Consider the following 19232-nt stretch of genomic DNA (forward strand, 5'->3'; position numbering starts at 1 on the left):
GTTTTGAACGCAGAGAGCTCCTAAGCTGGAACAGGTCAGTCGCCCCGTCGAGCCCGCAGCTCATCTGCCGAGCGCAGCCAGTGACGGCGACCGAGGGCTCACATTTTTTCACGCCGTCCGGCCCGCTGGAGAGAGAAGGCCTTGTGGAGCATGTGGGAATACCAGGACTACTCAATCCAGGACGCTGCCGGGACAGCTGTGCCGAGTTCGCCCCTCTCTGCGATCCGGGGGCGGGAGAGGAGACGAGCGCGGCGGAAGGGGAAACGAGGCCAGCCTGCGGTCGCCGCGCGCGGCCGTTTGTATGCGCGATTTTTCATTTCTCCGAGCGATTGACGACGAGGGCGCTGCGGGTCCTGCGAAGAGAGCTGCTCCAAGCTTGGGCCTCTCCTGCTACGGTGCGCCGTTCTAGCCGATCGTCCAGCACGATCCGGCACGCAAGGGATTTCTGCTGTTGTCTTCTTGTTTTCTTGTCTGTTTTTCCTCCGAGTCTGTTCCCTCTGCTGGCCGACCTCCCTGGCCTGCAGCAGAGCTATCCCCGTACGGCAGATGCACTATGGCGTTCACTAAGATAAACCCACTTGCCCAAACAGGGCGAACCGTGTCTCCACGCCGTATCAGAACGTCATCCAAACCCGGCTGTCGAACGCGGTTGGATCGATCACTGCTGCTAGCGACTGCTCCGGCGCCTGCTAGTCCGGCCACTCAACCTGGCTGTCTGGGGAACTTTCTCCTCTGCTGCCCGCTTTCGTCTTAGTCAGGGCAGCGCGCAGCCGTTTGGCATAATAACACGGAGTAATCAGATCGGGTCTGGGTATCGACTCACTTATGCAGACGTCCTTGCCTGCCGTGTGTGAGGCATTTACTCCCCGTATCTCCGTTAAAATACAGAGTACCAGACCCGTCGAAAAGTTCGAGATGCTGCAGCTGCAGCTGCTCGTCAGCCTGTCCTGCATCTCGGGTTCTTTTCTCGTAGAATTATGATAGGAGATTCCCCGTGGCGTGCATGTGGAGGACGTTGGACTCGCCGTCGACGTGTCGAGCTCTCGCGCGCGAGCTGCCCTCCAGTCCTCACCTCCCGGCACGTCATCTGGTCGAACGGCGCGCCTCGACTGTATTCGCCGCTTTACATTGCAGATGGAAGAAAAGGCCATGGGTGAAACACCGTATGGAAAGGCTGGGGGCATGCGACGGATCTCGTCACCGTGCAGCTCTCGGTTTGCTGCGTACACCGCATCTCAGTGTCGAAGAGAGACACCTTACGGGCAGAGAAGCGGCCGCGGAGTTCGTACGGGCTGCTGACTACTCCCCCTCCCCCCCCCCCCCACGCATGTCGTCACCTAATTTTAATCCACCACGATATCTAACGCCCTCGATCAAACGCATCACTTTCGTCAGATGGCCGCAACCTTGAGTGTACACAATACACCGCGAAGCCTTCCCGGGCATGGTGTCGTTTTCCTTTCCTGTTCGGCCAGCCCGGCGTCTTCTGCGGCTGACCTGCCTTGCCGTTCTCGACCATCATGTCCTCACCGGCCCAATCATGCCCTCATGCGACCGGTTCTGATCCACCGTTTTAACTGTTTCCATCCGGTTTGACGAGATCCAGTCCAGGGCGAACTGGAGTTAAGTATTACTATTACGATTCACCCACGCCTCATGCGCGATGCGATGCAATGGACATGACGGTCGGCGTGCCCCCCCCCCCCCCTTTCCCCTCCTGCGCACGGCGACGGCGATAACTACTGCACACTATCAGCCCGTCAACGTTGGAGATTCCGGGGATCTTCGCGATCGAGGACATCCGTCTGGTTTACGTCAGCTGCGATGACGATAGCCCACAGAGCCGCGCAGCAGTCCATCACCAGTTCTATTTTCCCTGTTTCGACGTTGGTTTCCTTATTTTTGCGACCAGAATGTTTCACGGGCGGTGTCCGTCGAGCCAAAACAGACTTTTGCCCAGGCGTCAGAAGTGGAGGAATCTCCATCACAACCGCTCGTCGAAGCGTCTCGAAGGGCGCTCTCCCCACCGCGCAGCCGTGGAACGAACGCACGCGAACGCAGAACAGGAAACACCGTGCGGAGCCGAGGCTGCAGCGATTCGGATAATAACATTACCTCACCAATGAGCCAGCCGTCATTGGCCCTCCCCGACGCGCTCGCCGACTGGCGCTGGACGAGCCGACCCCCGACCTCCCGACCCTTTCCCGGAATATAAAAGCGTGCAACAGCGTTCCGGCGGTGATGACCAGGGGGCATCCCGACCTGGCAGTCACCGACTATCAGCGCTACCGCGGTTGGCGAGCGCTGCTGCTCACGTGCGCCCGTGCCCGATCGGCAGTAGCACGGTGTTCAGTCCGATGCTGACGATGTATCTCAGAGATCTACCTGCGAAGGCTCGTGCTTGATCAACGGCAGAGGATAAGCGTCGTATCTCCAGGTCGCGTCGTATGGGTGCACTTCTCCAAAGTGAGGCTCGCCACCAGGTCGCGCGCTGCGATCCTCGACGGAAAGAGTGGCAAGTGGGCACCGGCTGCGCTTCCGGCAAGTCTACCCTACGGCGCCCGCAGTAGTCCACTGCGTCATCTTCCCTCACCGCAGTCTCTGCGTAATCGACTCAGCCCTAACATGCTTCTAGAATTTCGGTGCAGCAGTCTGTCCCAGGGGAATCTGCTCCCCAGTAACGAGCTTGTTCCCGCTGCTCGATGCTGCACATGCGACAATGCCACCACCGTATCATCCATATCGGCCGTATCTGCCTCCATGGCATCATCGTTCCTTATCGCTCGCCCGTCCGTGCTGCCGCTTGGCTCTAAGCTGTCTTTGTGCGGTGTCTGGGGCGGGCACACGCCGATCCAATCTCGCTACGCGTCTCACGATTCTGCCGCCCGCATATACCAGAACGGAAGTAGGCCTCAGCACGCCTCGCCAGATAGTCGATGCTCACTTTCCCCATGGGTCTTCTCTGCTGGCCTGGCCAGGGCTCCCAGGCCAGCTATCTCTTCTCAAGTCCTAGACTCGACGCCAGAATGGGTCACTGGTCACGGACGCGACCTTGATAAGAGAAAGTCTTGGGCTTTTCTTTTACCAGTGCTCGTTGGGTGATTAGCTTGCTCCGACCTCCGACGTCGCTGTGCCTGGCGAACGAGAGGCCAGATAATCCTTGAAATTAAACCCCCAGGATCAGCAGCCATCCCCGACCGGCGACCACTCACCGCCCACTTTTACATAACTCACACAATCCGTTCCGTGCAGTAAGCTGGCTCAGTTACGCGCCTTTTTCCATGGTCCTCTGTCGGCTTTTCTTTTGATCAATCATGGTGCCGGATCTCAGCGACGGTTCTGGCCTGGTCTGCTTCGCAGAACTGCTCGCGGTCGGCCCGTGGTATGCGCGATGCGACATACCCAAACAGATCCCATGGTAGACGATCCCGGGAACGGCGACGTCGTTGACCCACGCATCTAAGGTCTGGAACCTGGAACCTTGGTACTGAGTGCCCCGTCTACAACAGAGATTGCTGGTTCTGAAAACCTTTGGTTCTGGTTCCGTTCCTGTCACTTTCCTCGGCGGCCATCTACGGTAGCACACAAAAAAAAATTCAAACATCGAAAAATCAAAACAAACCGAGTGGCATCGACAATTTGCCTGTCGCTTATTCCGTACTGCGTGCACAGCTACGGTGTACTGCGTACTCTGTATACGGTCCCTCCGCAGGGCACATCTTAAGGTCAATAATCACCACGCCTCCTACGTCGTTCCTGCTCATCGCATCTGCACTACTGCATACTCTATCTATAATCGCGATGCATCATTTGCCCTGATAGTCAATCGACTCCAATGCCGAGACCAGACCCCTGCATAAGTCCGTTCCACTTGGCACTGTTGGCACCACATAGGTTACTACTTAGTTAGAGGTGCTAGGTAAACGATAGGAATGCTTGTGGTCTTGGCTCGGTCTTGGCTTGGGGCCTTTTTCTGCGCTGATAAAGGATTTACCTGATGCCGCGGTGCGTGATTGCGTCGGCCGAGAACACTAGCACCGCTAGATTGGCGCCTCTTTAACGGACTTGGCCTAGGTACTGTACAGAACATAGAGACCTAGATTCAGAGGCATAGAACCATATGGCATACGTCCATAGGACAGGATAGGATGGAATGGATAGGGTAACTGGATACTTGGTCCCTGGAATTGGACACCAACGGCTATGATTGAACGAATCTTATCGAGTGGGAACAAGTCTATTTAATTTTAAATTTTTATTTTTTCCTCTTAATCGGCATGGAGACAGCAGCGAGAGGGCGAGACACGGTGCCTTATTCCCGGATCACTATGGGGATTCGATGGAGTTATCGGCTCTCACTCGGAGTTGTGCGCCTCTCGGACTCTCGCCATGTGGACGTGGACTCGTAGTTACCGTTGTGTTCGATTATTTTTTGTCGGGTTATGCCGTTATGGTCTGGTTCTGGTCCAGTCTGGAAATCGAACAAAAAAAAAGTCTGTTTGATGGTGCTGATGCCGAGCGTTCCGGCCGGTCCGTTCCTGTACCCCCGGGTTTGGATCATGATACCGCAGCAGGCAAGTCATGACCAGGGCCAAGGCAAAGGGCAGGGCCAGACCCTAAGCCCTGATATCTGTATGAAGTTTAGCTTCGATAGCTCTCGTAAGTAGTCGTTGCTTGATACTTCCAAGAATTTCTTGTCCTTCGGATTCTTGACTCGTTTGGCTAGGTAGGGTAGGTACCTGCGTTTGGTTTGGTTTGGCCATGGCCATCCTCAATCATAGCTGGGCAGGGCCGGGCTGGACCTAGGGGATGTGATGTGATGGCGTCATGTACACAAGTCTAACTTAGGTACTCTTGGGTAGAGCCTCACGGACTCTTGCCTTGTCTTGTCTCAGTCTCACGATACGATAGCAGCCCTGTCTCCAAGGCTCAAGCTCCAAGGCTGAAATTAAATTAAACCTGAAAGCCCTACTTTACCTTGCAAGATGAAACTTTGGTCTGTGTTGTTGGTTGGCCCTTTCAATTTCGCAGGGCGGCCAGATCCCATCTAAAGTTAATCTACGGAATCTTGCGGAAATTGCGCTGCGCTGCGCTGTGCTCTACACAGTATGTCGTGCATGCCCAGGACCAGACCAGATCCGCCTAACTACCTAGGTGAGAACTACTCCCAGGTAAGACGCCCTGACTCTTGACTTTTGACTACAGTACAGGCTATCGAGTCAAGTAGGCACTCTCTCTCCGTACGGAGTAGATAGATAGATAGATAGATAGATAACTGATGATATTGGGGGGTGGGTGGTGTCGATAGGGGAGCAAGCACACGTCCGGAGTAGAGGTGTCTATTCCTGGTCCCCTATCTACATACCCCATACGTACTCCATACTCCGGATCAATGATAATAAATGATTCGATAGTCGGGTTTTATTTCCTGCGGCAGAAAAAAAGAACCAGAGCAAGACGGGAGCTGCTGCAGCCTGCCATGCAGTTGAGTTGAGCACGCAAACAGCGACAAAAAAAAGAAAGGGGGTTCCTCACGTAGGTTGGAAAGCGAAATGGAAAGGGCCGTACGTAGCATATTCCCTCTTTCAAGTCGGTACTCCATACCTAGGTAACTACTCCAAAGCAATCAGAATTATTAGCAACGGATTATTATTTTATTATTCGTCACACCATTCGTTATATTATGGTTGTTATTTTGCCCTCGAGTACTGATCCGGAGATGAGAGCTCCAGGCGAGGGGGAGGCTGTGCCCAGAGCCCCACGCGCGGTCGATCAAACATGACACACGTCGGTCCCGGTCCGTTTGTTTCGTTCGTTTGTTCCTTTTGTCTCTTCTCTTGGAGTTTGGGCCAGCCAGTTAGGTATCCATCGCATGTGTGCCTGGTCCTGGTCCTGGTCCTGGTCCTTTGCCTTGCTGCCTGGAGCTTTTGCACTGCTTTTGCACTGCCTCTCTCTCTCCGTGCGGCGTGATCCATCGGGCTGGACCTGGGTCTTACTCTCTGGGTCTGCGGAGAAACCTAAAGCACCTTAACCTACCTAGGTAGGCTCTTAGAGGAGATGTGTTGGGGCTGGTCATCATGAGCTTGAAGCTTCGCTTCGAGTCGGATGTCTCATCTGTCTTGGTTTATGCTTTATGCTTACCTGGACCTCCTATGGGTCCTTACCTTACCTAGGGTATGGAATACGTACCACGTAGACGATTGACTCGATTGAGAGTACGGCACGGAGAGCTTCCGCACTTCAGTGCTTGGGTTGTAGTGTACGTAATACCTGCCTCTTTTTACTTACGTTAGGTAGCACGTTTGGCTTGGATTGATCGGATGGTATTGGATTTAGAATCATGACCCAAAACTGGCAGGTAGACCGAGACGCGTTCATCTCAATTGATACTACTTGGCATTGATGCAGGGCGGTTATTTCCGGGGCTACCACTGCAAAGTTCAGGAGCCCATGCCTATCCATGTCCATTCATATCTCTCTCTGTCTTGTCTATCCATACTGCGTCTGTAACCTACCTACCTAGGTACCTAACATACCTTGCCTTCAAGTCTAGGTACTCTAATAATCCTCGCCAAGCAAATAATCCAGAGACACCATTTAGGGTCCCAAAAATTAAGACGTACTTGCCGATATACCTGCATCACGCGTGAGTCTTTTTTTTTCTTGGCGGTGGTAAATCAGTTCAAATAGTTTAAGCGCTTAAAAGAAGGGGACTGGTACCTAGGCAATGCGGAGTAATGCGGAGTAGTATCCGTAGTACGGAGTAACTCCATAGTTGAGTTCGCTTGAAACAAAAAAAACTACTGGATGATGACCTGGTTGATCTTGGTTTATCATGATGAATAATGATTCATTGCATGGATGAATGATGGTTGCATTGTTGTATCCCTTACCTGGGTGCAGCGTACTCTCATCGATTCTTGGCTTCTTGGTTTTCTTGGCAGGGGTTGGGTTGGTTTTGGGTTCTCTGGAACCTGCATGGCCATGCAGACCGCCCGATCCGACCGCAGACCGCCGACCAGACCGCAGCTACCTCTGGAGAATGAATGAAATCCCCTGCCACCTAAATATTAAGGGCCGAGAGAACACCGGATGATAATATTATGGTAATAATATTTATTTTTTATCATGAGCGTGATGCACGATAATGGAAAGACAGCATAGCCATCCATGCTACGTACGTACGCAGCATGCATGCAGCATGAGTTAAGGGTAGTATTATTGTGATTGCCACATAACACCGCCGTGCGACGCCAAGAACTGTAGCAACTTGAGTATGGAAGAGAAGTAGCTCCAAGGTTTATACAGAAAGGTTATTTTGCAGTATCAGCTAGCCAATTTATTCATTCCTTCCCTGAGTTTATTCTGTCCGTTCATGCCATTGCGATGCAGTGCAGTGCGGTGCATTGTTCTTGCTCTTGGCAGGCCTCGGCTGCTTGGCAGTTATGAGGCCTGAAGGAGGGAAACATGTACAGCACATGCAGAGTTAAATGCCTAATTCTTGGTTACCTAACGTACCAAGTGTGCAGTGTGCGGTGGTTGAGTGACCGATAGACTGATTGTCTGTTGGATGCGCTGGTTGAAAGTGAAGGACACATTCTACTGTAGCTTGGTAGATTACATAATTGTAGCGGGAACAGACAGATGTCTAGGCACAGAGCAGAGGAATGCATGGTAGGTAGCTAGATAGGATAGAGGTCTGCTGCAGCAGATAGTGGAGAAGAGACTTGACGGAAGACGGGACGAAGTAATTTCTTTTTAAAAGAGAATGAAAGTGGTGCTGTGATGTGTTTATTTATTCATCTGTCTGCGTGTCATGATCACCATTGATATATACATATAGATGTCTACTTTAGATGTAGAGCATGATATATATCCTCGCACCACGCAACAATACAACGCCAACCAACGCAATGCAAACCAACTTTCCATATATTTCTATATTCGCCTATCTGCTCTGAAAAGTATATAGTTAGCTGAGATGTATAATTTCTGCCTAGGGACTTATGTGCGGGTGCTGGGTTTGGTAGTAGGATCCATGGATATATGTAAATGCGCGGGTTAGGCACAATTCAACTCTACAAGCCGTAACTGTAAAATCGACACTAGGCTTCTGATTTCTGGGCTTCACTAATGTACAACTAGGTAATTATGCTTCCTCGTCTATCCGGAGTACATACTCTCAGTCCAAAGTTGTATCCTGCGCGAGAGAAAGTGACCTCGGCGGCCTCTCAAATCTCTATATTCCGGCCGCAGGACGTTCGAGAATAAATAATATCGTATCTTCTCCAGTCGACCCACCGCCATCTATCCGCGACCTGGTCAACACGTTGCCAGCCGGAACGAAAGAATATGTAGGCGCATCGATAGGCACCATCAAGAGGATGATCGTCCATCATCGCAAACATCTAGACAGAGGGAAGACATCGGACGTATATCTCCACTTCTCCCACCTCCCCGCAAGCCAGATCAATCGTATCGTCAATCGCCCGGAGCGGGAGATCTTCGAAAAGCACCCCGTTGCCTACGACATGGGGCTGGGCAGCCTGATAGTCAAGGCCAGGATCTTCCCCTACGGAATCAGACGCACCCACTTTGGGAAGATGTTCTATATAACGGCCAAGAGTATGAATTTAGACGACAATCTCATGCCAGATGGATCAGCCACCGTTATGGGACCGACAGCTGCCAATTCTCCCGATGATTCTTACCAGCCTTATCCTTTACCTCCCGGACGAAGCGACGAGTGGCCGACGCTCGTCGTCGACGTCGGATACTCTGACATGTTGGAACACCTCACTACCAATGCGAAGTGGTGGTTGGGCAATTCCGGTGGAGACGTCAAAGTCGCGGTCGTTATCACCGTCGATGAACGTCAACCGGTTATACAGATTGAGGCCTGGCAGAATCCTGCTCCCCCTCCTGCTCCCAATCGGCCTTGAACGCAAAGATCATTTCCGCTCGGACACAGAACATTACGATGGCTCTGCAAGGCCAGGATACAAGTAATAGATCTGTCGTGGTCAGCGGAGCCCCACTCATGCTGGCGTTCTCCGATATATTTCTACGAGATCCAAAACCCAGCTCCATCGCCCGAAGGGGACTTTATCCTCCAGCAGGCCGATCTTGAGCAATTTGCTAGAAATGTATGGACGGGGCAAAGGTTCTGGTGATAGATATGATGTATTTTTTTTATCATTTTTTTTATCATGACTGAGTTAACGACGTGAATGATACAGTTTCCTAAAGCCATGGTCTCACCATGGTGACTTCGATGTACCGTACACAGCGCACTATGCCACACGTATTATTCAAGTTCAGCAAGTCCAACAAACTTTATTTTCACTTCCCTTCTTCCGAGTCAGTTGATAACATCTTATTCCGCACGAACGGCACATCTTGTATCCATGCACGACATACTACCAACGCGATACCGGTGTACATAGGCAGTCTAGTCTAGTCTGATCTTCAAATCCTTCAAAATAATGATCTCCCAGAGCTACAGCATCAACAGATTAAACTGTACCAAGCTTTCTAGGCCAGCTACCCACTCTGCATTAAGGTTCTCCTATGAAACAAGACACGTATCGGGATCCAAACCTCTAGAGGGCTGCGGATCTCGACTCAGAATCAGGATCGGGATACATCGCGCGTAATGCGGAATTGGATCGAGCCGCTTGAGCTGCTGCTCGAGCTGCCAGTCGATCATTCGGGACACGAGAATAAGTTGCATGGAAGAACGTCCGCGAATTGGTGGACTTTCCTAGGTAGAGTGTATGCTTAATGGTTCTCACGTATGTGGTCTCTGGAACGGCATACCATGGAGGACACCCGTTGTGTCACCAATCATGTAAACCAGACAAGTGAGTGGATGGTGATATAGTGGGCTTCAATTGAGTTTTAGGGCACTGCGTCAAAGCTTAACCCGCATAAAGTTTCTGATGTGGGAAGCCTAGGGAATACTACCGTATGCAACGGGCAGATCTGTTTCATCGGAAATAATAATATGGTATATCAACTAATAGGAATTTTCTAGTGTGTTAATCGCCCGTTAGCTACGCAATAACTTTTTGCTGGATTTGAAACCCGCTGCTCTCAAATGATCAAATCGATGGGCATTTCTATTCAATTCTAGCGGGTATACAAATGCAGTATTTTGTATTATGGAATTTTTGTGCCTTGGAGTACTCGACTCTTCTGGAATATTGTCTGGATAGAACCAAATCTCCTCTGGACCGATGGATCTGCGGAGGAAGGAGAGAACTTTGTGATGGATGTGGTATAGCATGCTCTGTAGGATCTTCCACGCTTTGGTGCTTGCTCCTCCAATACGTTGTATACTGGAGTACGCATAAGATGAGACTTAATCTCAAACGTGACCGGTGCTACAGTAGAGAGTCAATCAGTTCATTCTAGACCTGCAGGCTTTGGTAGCAGACGGAATTGCTTCCGTTGACCTACTGAATCTGGTAAACCTCGTGCGTGAAATAATCTCAAGCTTGGTGTGGATTTCACCGTGTTTGAAGTTCGAGCTCTACAGTAGTGCTGCGCGCTGTAACAACTATGGGCACGTTCGATTGCATTCGCATAATCCAATGATAATGCCAACAAAGCTGTGGTGTTCTGTGTACGTAAGTCCGTGGGACGGGACGAGGAATCTTTCCTAAAGAGGAACCCGGTCGACGAGCTGACCGGAATAAAGTTGCGGGTTCCTGAATGAGGAACACGAACCAGACTGGCCGTTTCACCGAATTTCTCCCCTCTTTTTTTTTTTTTTAGCAGTTGACCTGCCTCTTTCTCGTCACGATCGACCTGCCAAGTCGGTGCCAAGGGTCGAGTCAATTTTTGGGACTGTCGTCATTCGAGGGGAAGGAGAATTATCGCTAATTAGATTCCTGACACAATGTTTTCAGTTTTTTTCCCTCTTCTTTTCATAGCGATTTTTGGAGGGCAATGGCTCACGTTTAATTTCAAAGGATGCGTCCGATGCCGCGGTCGTTTCACAGCTTCAGCGAAAGGAAAAAAAGCGCAGCGCTCCCACTAACTAACTACTGCACAACCTGCTGGCTACTACAGCAGCATGCTTTAGCTGTTAGTAGTTGAACTCTTCGTCCACGAGCCGCCAGATCTTCTCCACAACGTGCCGCTGCTCCTCGTTCGCCGTCGCCCAGATCCCGAGATGCGTTCTTCCTTCCAAGCTCGGGGCTCGACCAGCCCAGCTCTGTGCGCTCCATCTTGGACTGGCATCGACAACTCTGCTCCCCCGCGCAGACATCCCACGCCGACGCTCCGGCCTCGCAGGCCACGTCCATCTGCCCGCTCGCGACCACAAAGAAATTCAACGCTGCGCTTCCTGAGCTCCGGGAGCCGTGCACCATCCCCCCCCCCTCCTCCCAAATCCTGCGAGATTCACCCAGTCGCAAGAACAGCTTCACCCGTGCATCCCGCATCCCGGTTTGGACCGTCGCGACCGCTGCCCTATTCTGCCGCCATAAGCGCGCTCCGGAGGCTCTCGAGAGGTGGCAGGGGATGCTCTGTGACACTGAGGGATAATCGCTGAGGGGTAATACCATCATCACTACTATCCGTTGATACACTTGGAAGAACGAGGCAGGTCGGACGGCCGCAGCAAACAAACGCTCCGTTGCCCCGATATGCACTCCAGAGGAGGCCTGTGAAGGGCTTGTGGACCACGCCAGCCACAGGCTTCCTGTTCACGCAGAGCCGGGTAGTTGTGCACGAAGTTGGTCGTGCCGGTCAGGGTTGCGTCCGCCGTGTAGCTTTCTTCGCCCATGAAGCTGGAGGGCGTCTTTCGAGTTAGCCTTGGAGCGCCTTCTCTATTACGGAGATGCTACACCTTCAGTAGTCGAAGAAAACAGTAGAACATTTGTAGGAAACGAACGCACTCAAAAGCGGGGAACCTCGTAGTCAGCCTCTCATGGACCATACGTTCTACTGCCTTGTCTGTCTCTGTGACAGGGTCCGCCGCTGACATACAGATCTCTCTATTAGACTTGGGATAAGAAGAGACGGGACTCGAGACTAATAGTTCTTCTCTGTCTCCAGAACCGCTGATGAAGTTTTCGCAACAGCAAGAGACATCCTCCCCCGCTTGGATCGCGGTGGCTATCATGACCTCGCTCTGATCACGCTGGGGAAGGTCCATGACTTCGTTCTACGTAAAGAACGACGAATACGATGCGATCGGGGTTGGATTCTCGATAGAAAGCAATTCGATGAACAGCGCTCAGTCCAGTCAGTATTTTGCCCTGGGTAGACCCCAGGTACGGTACCCCGCGGAGGAAGACGTCCGGGGTTACAACAGTACTGGACTTCCAGCAGAACTGGACTGCGGTTCACAGAGCACAACAGTAACAAAACAAAGCGGGGTTACTTTTATCGTCTGAAATCTCTATCTATGCCCCTAAGTAGGTAGGTAGGTAGTTAGGAAGAGAGGGAATGTCTTGATATCTGATACTTGAAAACGTCAATGTGTCCTTCGCGGCGCAGATCGTAAACAGAGAGAGAGAGAGAGAGGACAGTTAGTCAGGCCTTTGGGAATCAACCGCAATTCTTTCTCAATGGGTTACAATAACTAGGTACGAATTGACCATGTGGTGTTTCTATTCTACACAGCGATAAGTCACTCAACATCAGGACTGTTCTCTTTTGGAAAACATTATCCAAAAGCCGTGATCTGGAATCCAGTCCAACGACAAGACGCTGGTCACCGCACAACGCAAAATTGGAGATATTAACTACTTCCGACACGAGAAAAGCTCCTCGTAACGCCATCAATCGATAGTGACACGTACCATCCATGGATACGTCGAAGACCTCCAAGGATGGCAAGTCTGGTAGGTACGGCACGGAGGAGAGGTACTCCGTATGGGATATCCGTCCACTACGGCATCATTTCGCCAAGACCAGACAGAGGTTACCCTTTATTCTCGTGGCATTTTGACCTTTTGGGTATTTCCCTCCGTTAGGTAAGGCTAGCTACGGTTACGGTGGGCTCCCGTCCCGCGGAGAACTCAGGAAACTTAATTAAATTTAATCCCAAAACTAAAGCGTACGGAAAGCCCCCTATTCATAATAATAATTCCATGGAACCGATCTCCCGCGTCTCTACTTTTTTTTTCTTTTTAGGAAGGAAGAATCGGATCGCCTAGCATGTGATCGTGCTGGATGGGCCCCTTTGCAGCCTTAGAAGTTAGGCATCGATTTTGCGTGCTCCAAGCCCAAGGCCTGCAACCAACTTGCAAGTCTTTGGAATATGGCTACATGGGATGAATAGCTAACCTCAGGACACCCGTGCCTCTCTCCGGTCTAATCGCTACCCAGTTCGATCACATCGTGTTATGGATCTCGGTCACGGACTCACTGCTGGTTATCATCGAGGCCTGTGCGAACTGCTTATGGAGACGAGAGAGGTCTTGGACTTGGAGAACGTGTCGCGTGCACGCGAGCGGGCTGCTGCTAACCTAGCACAGACGCAAGGTAAAAGAGTCTCGAGTCTGCTACTGAGAAAACACCAGAGCTTCGCCAAGCTGCTATCATCCTCAGTCGGCCGAGAAATATTTGTTATTCTATGATTTTTTTTCTTGTCCCGTGGGCTACGCAAAGGAGATTGGGAGCGGCGTTGTCCCAAGTCACAGCGTCTAGTGGAACGCGGGGTGCGGAGAAGCAGACTCCCCCCCCCCCCAATCTGGGGCTTGCTTGCTGGCTGGGCGATGTTCTTGGACATCCCACTGTGGATTCTGTCGCCCGTGTCGCCTTCAATTTCTCAAATTCTCTGATCATGACTTTCTCCAAGAGAGCATATCACAGGGGGACGGACCTGCTAAGAGCAACTAACGACAATAGATGTGCCGCACATGCAGGAGCGTGAATAACCACGGATAAAAAGCCTCTTCCACACAAATTGGCTTGATAGCCTTCCGACGTCCGTATACGGAGTACGGTGTATAACCCCGCATCTAGACCTCGACGTCCGCAGTACCTGCAGCCTTCTGGCTGTTACCTCCCTGCTCCGGACATGGGTGTGTTTCATTGGTGAACCGTTCCGATCATTGTCCGTGACATTTAAAATTATTCGGAGCCAGGAAGTCCTGCTCGCATCCCTGCTGCTGATCTCAGCTTCTTTGCCAGGCCCCAATAGGTCTCCCAATTTGGTCCTTCCACAGGCTCTGTTACTGTCTGTACTGATATCATAGCGGGATAGAATCGATGCGCTGAAAAGAGCGGGTGACTTCCTTTCCCATCCAGAGACGGAGCGGATCGTGTTGGTTGCCGATGATGTTCATCGATATGAAGCCACTTTATGACTTTATGTCTCTGAAGACCTCGTGATGATATGATATCCGCTTAAAAGGCATTTCCATCCTACACCCGACAGATTGGCTACATCATTGACAGGCTCGGAGATTTCTTCATCCACAACATCTTTGACAGCACGTCTCTGTCATCCTGCAGTTCGCATATGATTCCCATGTGTTTGTAGCAGAACTACGGGTTTTTTATGACATATGTTGCTTCCCTGATGGCAGGCTTTACTGACTTCTTGTAAAGGCCCATATTCCAGCCCCGTGTACGGAGTAGAACGCCAACTTAACCTCATCTGGAAGCTTGAGCATCGAGACCTATATCTTGGCTTCACGGAAACCCTATAGCGAATGTTGGTTTCAGTCGCTTGAACTACCACCCTTCAAGCAGAGTCCCATCGCGTAGATGCCTACGCAGCTCTCCATTCACCGCCCATCTCAGCTCGGGTAGCCTGAAATAAATATTGCTGCGAGCATAGACTTTAGCAGACATACCAGGATGTCTGGCAAAATGGCTAAAAGGCTATACCTACCCCATGGAGAAGCCGTGTGGCGCAACGCGGAGTGTTGGAGTGCGGAAAGCTATATCCGCGGTTGGTTCCACGAGGCTGCAGTGAGCTCTGCAGAAATGGGTACGATAGTACTTTATATCGCTTTCGTCATACCTTTGACCTTTGATATTAGAATTATTTCTATTCCCGACCGCATGTTCCAATCTCATTTACATCTATAATTGAAATTGGGCGAGATCGAGGTCTGTCCCGATCATCACATCGACCCAACAAAGATGGACCTCAAACCGTGGAAGAAGATCCCCGGTAGGGTCTTGCTCGTTGTGCTCAACGTCTTTACGGCGGTCGCACTTATTTATGAGGGCTACAATCAAGGTAATTTATTATTCAATCCACCTGGGCTCTGTTTTTGGGGTCTAAGTCCTCATTACTTTATAGGCGTCATGGGCACTGTTAGCACCACTCCCGGTTTTATAGACATGGCCAAGATCGGTGCAAATGGGAAAGTCACAGATAGCACCAAGCAAGGGTGCGTCTTGCACACCCTTGCCCTTGTATCCATTATATTAGTTGTTTGAAGTCCATTGACGTAGTAATTAATCGTCCGCAGAGGCCTGGCTGCCAGCTACTACTTCGGCGGCGTATTCGGATGCTTCATCGGCGGATCAGCGGGTGACAAACTGGGCCGGAAGAAGGGAGTCTGGATCGGTTCCTGCTTCTCCATTCTCGGTGCGGCCCTGATGGCCTCGAGCCAGAGCGCCAATATGTTCATCTGCGCAAGAGTCGTTGCGGGGATTGGGATTGGCTTCGTCAATGCCATCGTGCCTCCGTGGGTGTCGGAGTTGTCTGAGGCGCATAATCGGGGAGCGAGCTTTGCGAGAGTATTTACGGCCAATTGTGGGTGATACTGAGCTCTTCTAACCAGATGGCTTGCTGATGTGAGTTAGACCTCGGAATCGCGCTCGCCTACTGGATTAATTTCGGCGTAAGGAACTCGGAGGTGAGTTTCAGGTGGAGGTTTCCTCTAGCATTCATGACGATGTGAGTGCCAAAGCAAAGCTCCAGATGTCCATTCTCTTGATTGAAAATCTAACATGTTTCAGTCCCGTATTGATCATCGCTCTCACCGTCGTGTTCCTCCCGGACTCTCCTCGATGGTTGATCGCCAACAACAGAAAAGCCGAATCCATCGAAGTCCTCGCCAAAGTCCGCGGAGACCTGCCTCACGACAGTCCCATCCTGAAGGCCGAGATCGAGCAGCTGGAGGCCGTCGTGGAAGCTTCGACCTGGAAGCGCAATCGTCTGTGGAACCTTGCCATCGGCCGCTACTCGGGACGTTTGCATCTGGGGCGTCGCGTGTGGATGGGTTTCGCTCTGCAGTGGCTTCAGCAGTGGACTGGCATCTTGGCCATTGCTACGTGGTCCGGGAACTTGTTTGCGCTGGCGGGATTTGACTCGTACAAGTCGGCATGGCTGGCTGGGCTTGTGAATACCGTTGGGTTTTTTGGGACGTTGGCGTCGGTAAGTTTCCCACCTACAGCAACGTGTTGCAGGGTACTTATTGTTAATTCTCTATGTCCGTAGACTCTAGTCATTGACCGCGTCGGCCGCGTCAAGAGCCTGCTCATCTCCTTCGTTCTGCAGGGGATCTCGCTCTTCCTCGTCGCGGCATTCATCCGGACCAGCGAGCTGGCCTCGTCAGAAGCGCGGTCCCAGCGTCTCGGAACGGCCGCGGCGGCGCTCGTCTTCGTCTACCTCTGGTTCTTCACCATGTTCAATATCGTGCCGTGCTGGATCTACTCGACGGAGATCTGGCCGCAGGAGATCCGCGCGAAGGGGTACTCGTTTACGATTTTAGGATGGTGAGTTAGCTCCCTAGATGCTGGGGCTGATTGCTCAAGGCATAAATTACCACACTCGGGCATTAATATATGAGGAAATAGGGCCATTGGCTGCGGCATGAACACCTTCGTCATCCCGATCATGCTTGATAGACTGGGATGGAAGACGTTCATCATTTTCGGATGTTTCAACTTTTGTAAGCCATCCCTCCCCCTCCTTCATACATGAAATGCTCCCTTGCCCCCGCTCTTCCAATCTAATAATGCAACGACAGTATTCTTCCCCATCATCTACCTCGTCTACCCCGAAGTCAGCGGCCGCACCCTCGAGGAGGTCAACCTCCTCTTCGCCAGCGACTCCCTCCTCGTGAGGGACAACATGAAGGAGTATCACAGGATGATCGACGAGGCGGGAGGCAACATCGCTGTTGCGGAGCGTCGGCTGCTCGATATGGTTGATGCTGAGGCGGCCGAGCATGAAGATCGTGAGGCAATTGCTGAAGGGGCGAAGGCGGGTGTTCACGAGGAGCATGTTGAGAAGTGACCACGACCATGGATAAGGAATGACTGAATGTATGTATCATGTTTGTTCTTTACGAGTGGAGAAAAAAGAAGTCGACTTGAGTCTTACTCGATATAACACCCCTTGAAGAGAAACATGGGGGCGAGATGCATGAGAACACAAGAATACTGGGTTTATTGAAGAAACCAATACAAAACAGTCATTTATGCAAACTATCTATGTACGACCCATATATTTTCTTCCACTTCAGTCCTTGTATGTATGTATGTATGTATGTGGCTGGATGATAAAAAAAAAGGATGTTCCTCCCTACTAGCCAGGCTGTTGTTTACCATATATACTAGACACCCACTCACCAACACCTACATATCATAACACACAAACGGGTCCTACAGACAGAAAAAGACCAAATAAGACAAAATAAAATAAGAAGAAATGACCAACCCAAGAGACGAACACGAGGCCTTTGCGGGTGGCTGGCTTGGCGTGGTATAGCCCAAATCCGACGGACCCAGAACAACCTGCCGTACCAGCCCCTGACGTGGTGACCTAGTTGGTTGGCCCTTGCAACTAGGCCACCAGCCCCAGGTTCTTGGTGGTAGGAGGTGTCGGAGTGGAATATATGATAAAAAGGACGGAAGGGTGCCGGGTCTCGTTGGGCTGGGTGGGTGGTTGCCTGGGAGAGACGGAGGAGGGAGAGGAGGAGGTTGTGAGTGAATGGGAGAGAGGGCAAGATTTGGGATAGTTTATGAGAGCGGTGTTGAAAAAAGTTACCTGGGTATCTATTAGGATGTGATTGGGGCTTTATATCTCGGTATTGATATTAGATTAGATTGATTGATTGATACAGGGAGGAATCATCTGTCGAATATATTAGAATATTGAACAAGTTTTACTTCGCTACGCTCAGCAAACCTCCTCAACTATACCTATCTTATCCTACAATGTAGCAGCATGCTTCCACGAACTCGCCCCCCCATCCACCAACACATCCTGCCCCGTCACCCACCCACTCGCCCTCGAGCACAGAAACAGCACCGCCCCCTTCAACTCCTCCGGCGTCCCGATCCTCCCGAACATCGTCTCCCTCTCAAACTGCGCCACCAGCTTCGGCTGCTCCCTCTGCAAGCCCCTCATCATGTCCGTCATCGTGTACCCGGGGGACAGGGAGTTCACGCGGATCCCGTGCTTGGCGAGCTCCATCGCCAGGGGCTTCACGAGCCCCCGGACGGCGGCCTTCGAGGCCGTGTAGCACGAGATGCGTTGCGCGGTGGTGGAGATGTGGGTTGCGATGCTGGCGATGAAGACGATGGAGCCGTGGATTGGGGTCGGAGAGTTTGGGGTGGCTTTTGCGGAGTCGATTTCTTGTCTGTGGGTTTGGATCATGGCGTTGGCGCAGGCTTGGGCGACGAGGAAGGAGCCTGTGAACTGTTTTGTTTTTCGCTATTCAGTAGGTAGTGCATAGGGATATGATAGTGGTGGCTTCAACTCACGTTAACAGCGAACGTCTTGGAAAGGTTCTCGTCCGACGTCGTCAGGAACGGCTCATCTTTGACGATTCCGGCAGCGTTGATACTATTTTTGCTCTGGTCAGCCCAAGTGTCTGTCCATTGGACACCAATAAACAACACAATGCACGAAAATCTAAGAAGATATCAACGTACTTGATATCAACCCTCCCAAACTCCCGCATGATCCTCTCCACCGCACCCGCCACCTGCTCCCGGCTCGTCACGTCGGTCTTGTAAAACTCGACCTTGACGCCATGGTCCGTCTGGATCTGCTTCAGCGCGGGCTCCGGGTCGATGACGTCCAGCACGGCGATGTTCGCGCCGGCTTCACCCAGCGCCTGGGCGAAAGCGAGGCCGAGGCCGCGCGCAGCACCCGTGATCACGGCCGTTTGGCCTTTGAGGGAGAACTGGACTTGTTTGTTAGTTACGTATGTAAGTCGTCTTTTTTTTGTCGTCAATTGGTGCACTTACGGAGTCCATTGATAAGGAATGGAAGGGATTGTGAGAGGTCCTTGCTTGTG

The 19232-nt window shown here is 51.5% G+C and overlaps 7 protein-coding genes across 7 annotated transcripts; 3 read left to right on the plus strand and 4 right to left on the minus strand.

Annotated features, from left to right (window-relative positions):
- Positions 1 to 167: 167 nt before the first annotated feature.
- VTN00DRAFT_7139 (uncharacterized protein) lies at positions 168 to 1184 on the minus strand (the record flags this gene model as incomplete). The annotated part of the gene is made up of 3 exons (XM_069433853.1): positions 168 to 529; positions 579 to 602; positions 899 to 1184. The coding sequence occupies 3 exons, from the start codon at positions 1182 to 1184 to the stop codon at positions 168 to 170; spliced, it is 672 nt and encodes a 223-aa protein (XP_069287193.1).
- Positions 1185 to 2447: 1263 nt separating this feature from the next.
- Positions 2448 to 3102, plus strand: VTN00DRAFT_7140 (uncharacterized protein; the record flags this gene model as incomplete). Its single annotated transcript, XM_069433855.1, has 2 exons — positions 2448 to 2541; positions 2636 to 3102. 2 exons carry the CDS (start codon positions 2448 to 2450, stop codon positions 3100 to 3102), a joined length of 561 nt encoding a protein of 186 aa, XP_069287194.1.
- A 163-nt stretch (positions 3103 to 3265) lies between these two features.
- Positions 3266 to 3764, minus strand: VTN00DRAFT_7141 (uncharacterized protein; the record flags this gene model as incomplete). The annotated part of the gene is made up of 2 exons (XM_069433856.1): positions 3266 to 3500; positions 3691 to 3764. The coding sequence occupies 2 exons, from the start codon at positions 3762 to 3764 to the stop codon at positions 3266 to 3268; spliced, it is 309 nt and encodes a 102-aa protein (XP_069287195.1).
- A 4620-nt stretch (positions 3765 to 8384) lies between these two features.
- VTN00DRAFT_7142 (uncharacterized protein) lies at positions 8385 to 8942 on the plus strand (the record flags this gene model as incomplete). The annotated part of the gene is made up of 1 exon (XM_069433857.1): positions 8385 to 8942. The coding sequence occupies one exon, from the start codon at positions 8385 to 8387 to the stop codon at positions 8940 to 8942; it is 558 nt and encodes a 185-aa protein (XP_069287196.1).
- A 2106-nt stretch (positions 8943 to 11048) lies between these two features.
- On the minus strand, positions 11049 to 11947 carry VTN00DRAFT_7143 (uncharacterized protein; the record flags this gene model as incomplete). Its single annotated transcript, XM_069433858.1, has 3 exons — positions 11049 to 11534; positions 11639 to 11837; positions 11907 to 11947. 3 exons carry the CDS (start codon positions 11945 to 11947, stop codon positions 11049 to 11051), a joined length of 726 nt encoding a protein of 241 aa, XP_069287197.1.
- A 3164-nt stretch (positions 11948 to 15111) lies between these two features.
- On the plus strand, positions 15112 to 17221 carry VTN00DRAFT_7144 (uncharacterized protein; the record flags this gene model as incomplete). The annotated part of the gene is made up of 8 exons (XM_069433859.1): positions 15112 to 15211; positions 15275 to 15365; positions 15447 to 15733; positions 15784 to 15877; positions 15940 to 16357; positions 16421 to 16698; positions 16780 to 16874; positions 16953 to 17221. 8 exons carry the CDS (start codon positions 15112 to 15114, stop codon positions 17219 to 17221), a joined length of 1632 nt encoding a protein of 543 aa, XP_069287198.1.
- Positions 17222 to 18139: 918 nt separating this feature from the next.
- Positions 18140 to 19191, minus strand: VTN00DRAFT_7145 (uncharacterized protein; the record flags this gene model as incomplete). Its single annotated transcript, XM_069433860.1, has 4 exons — positions 18140 to 18628; positions 18694 to 18775; positions 18865 to 19118; positions 19183 to 19191. The coding sequence occupies 4 exons, from the start codon at positions 19189 to 19191 to the stop codon at positions 18140 to 18142; spliced, it is 834 nt and encodes a 277-aa protein (XP_069287199.1).
- Positions 19192 to 19232: the final 41 nt, after the last annotated feature.

This window comes from Thermoascus crustaceus (assembly GCF_041956765.1).
Source record: "Thermoascus crustaceus strain CBS 181.67 unplaced genomic scaffold VTN00scaffold_4, whole genome shotgun sequence".
Lineage (NCBI taxonomy): Eukaryota > Fungi > Ascomycota > Eurotiomycetes > Eurotiales > Thermoascaceae > Thermoascus > Thermoascus crustaceus.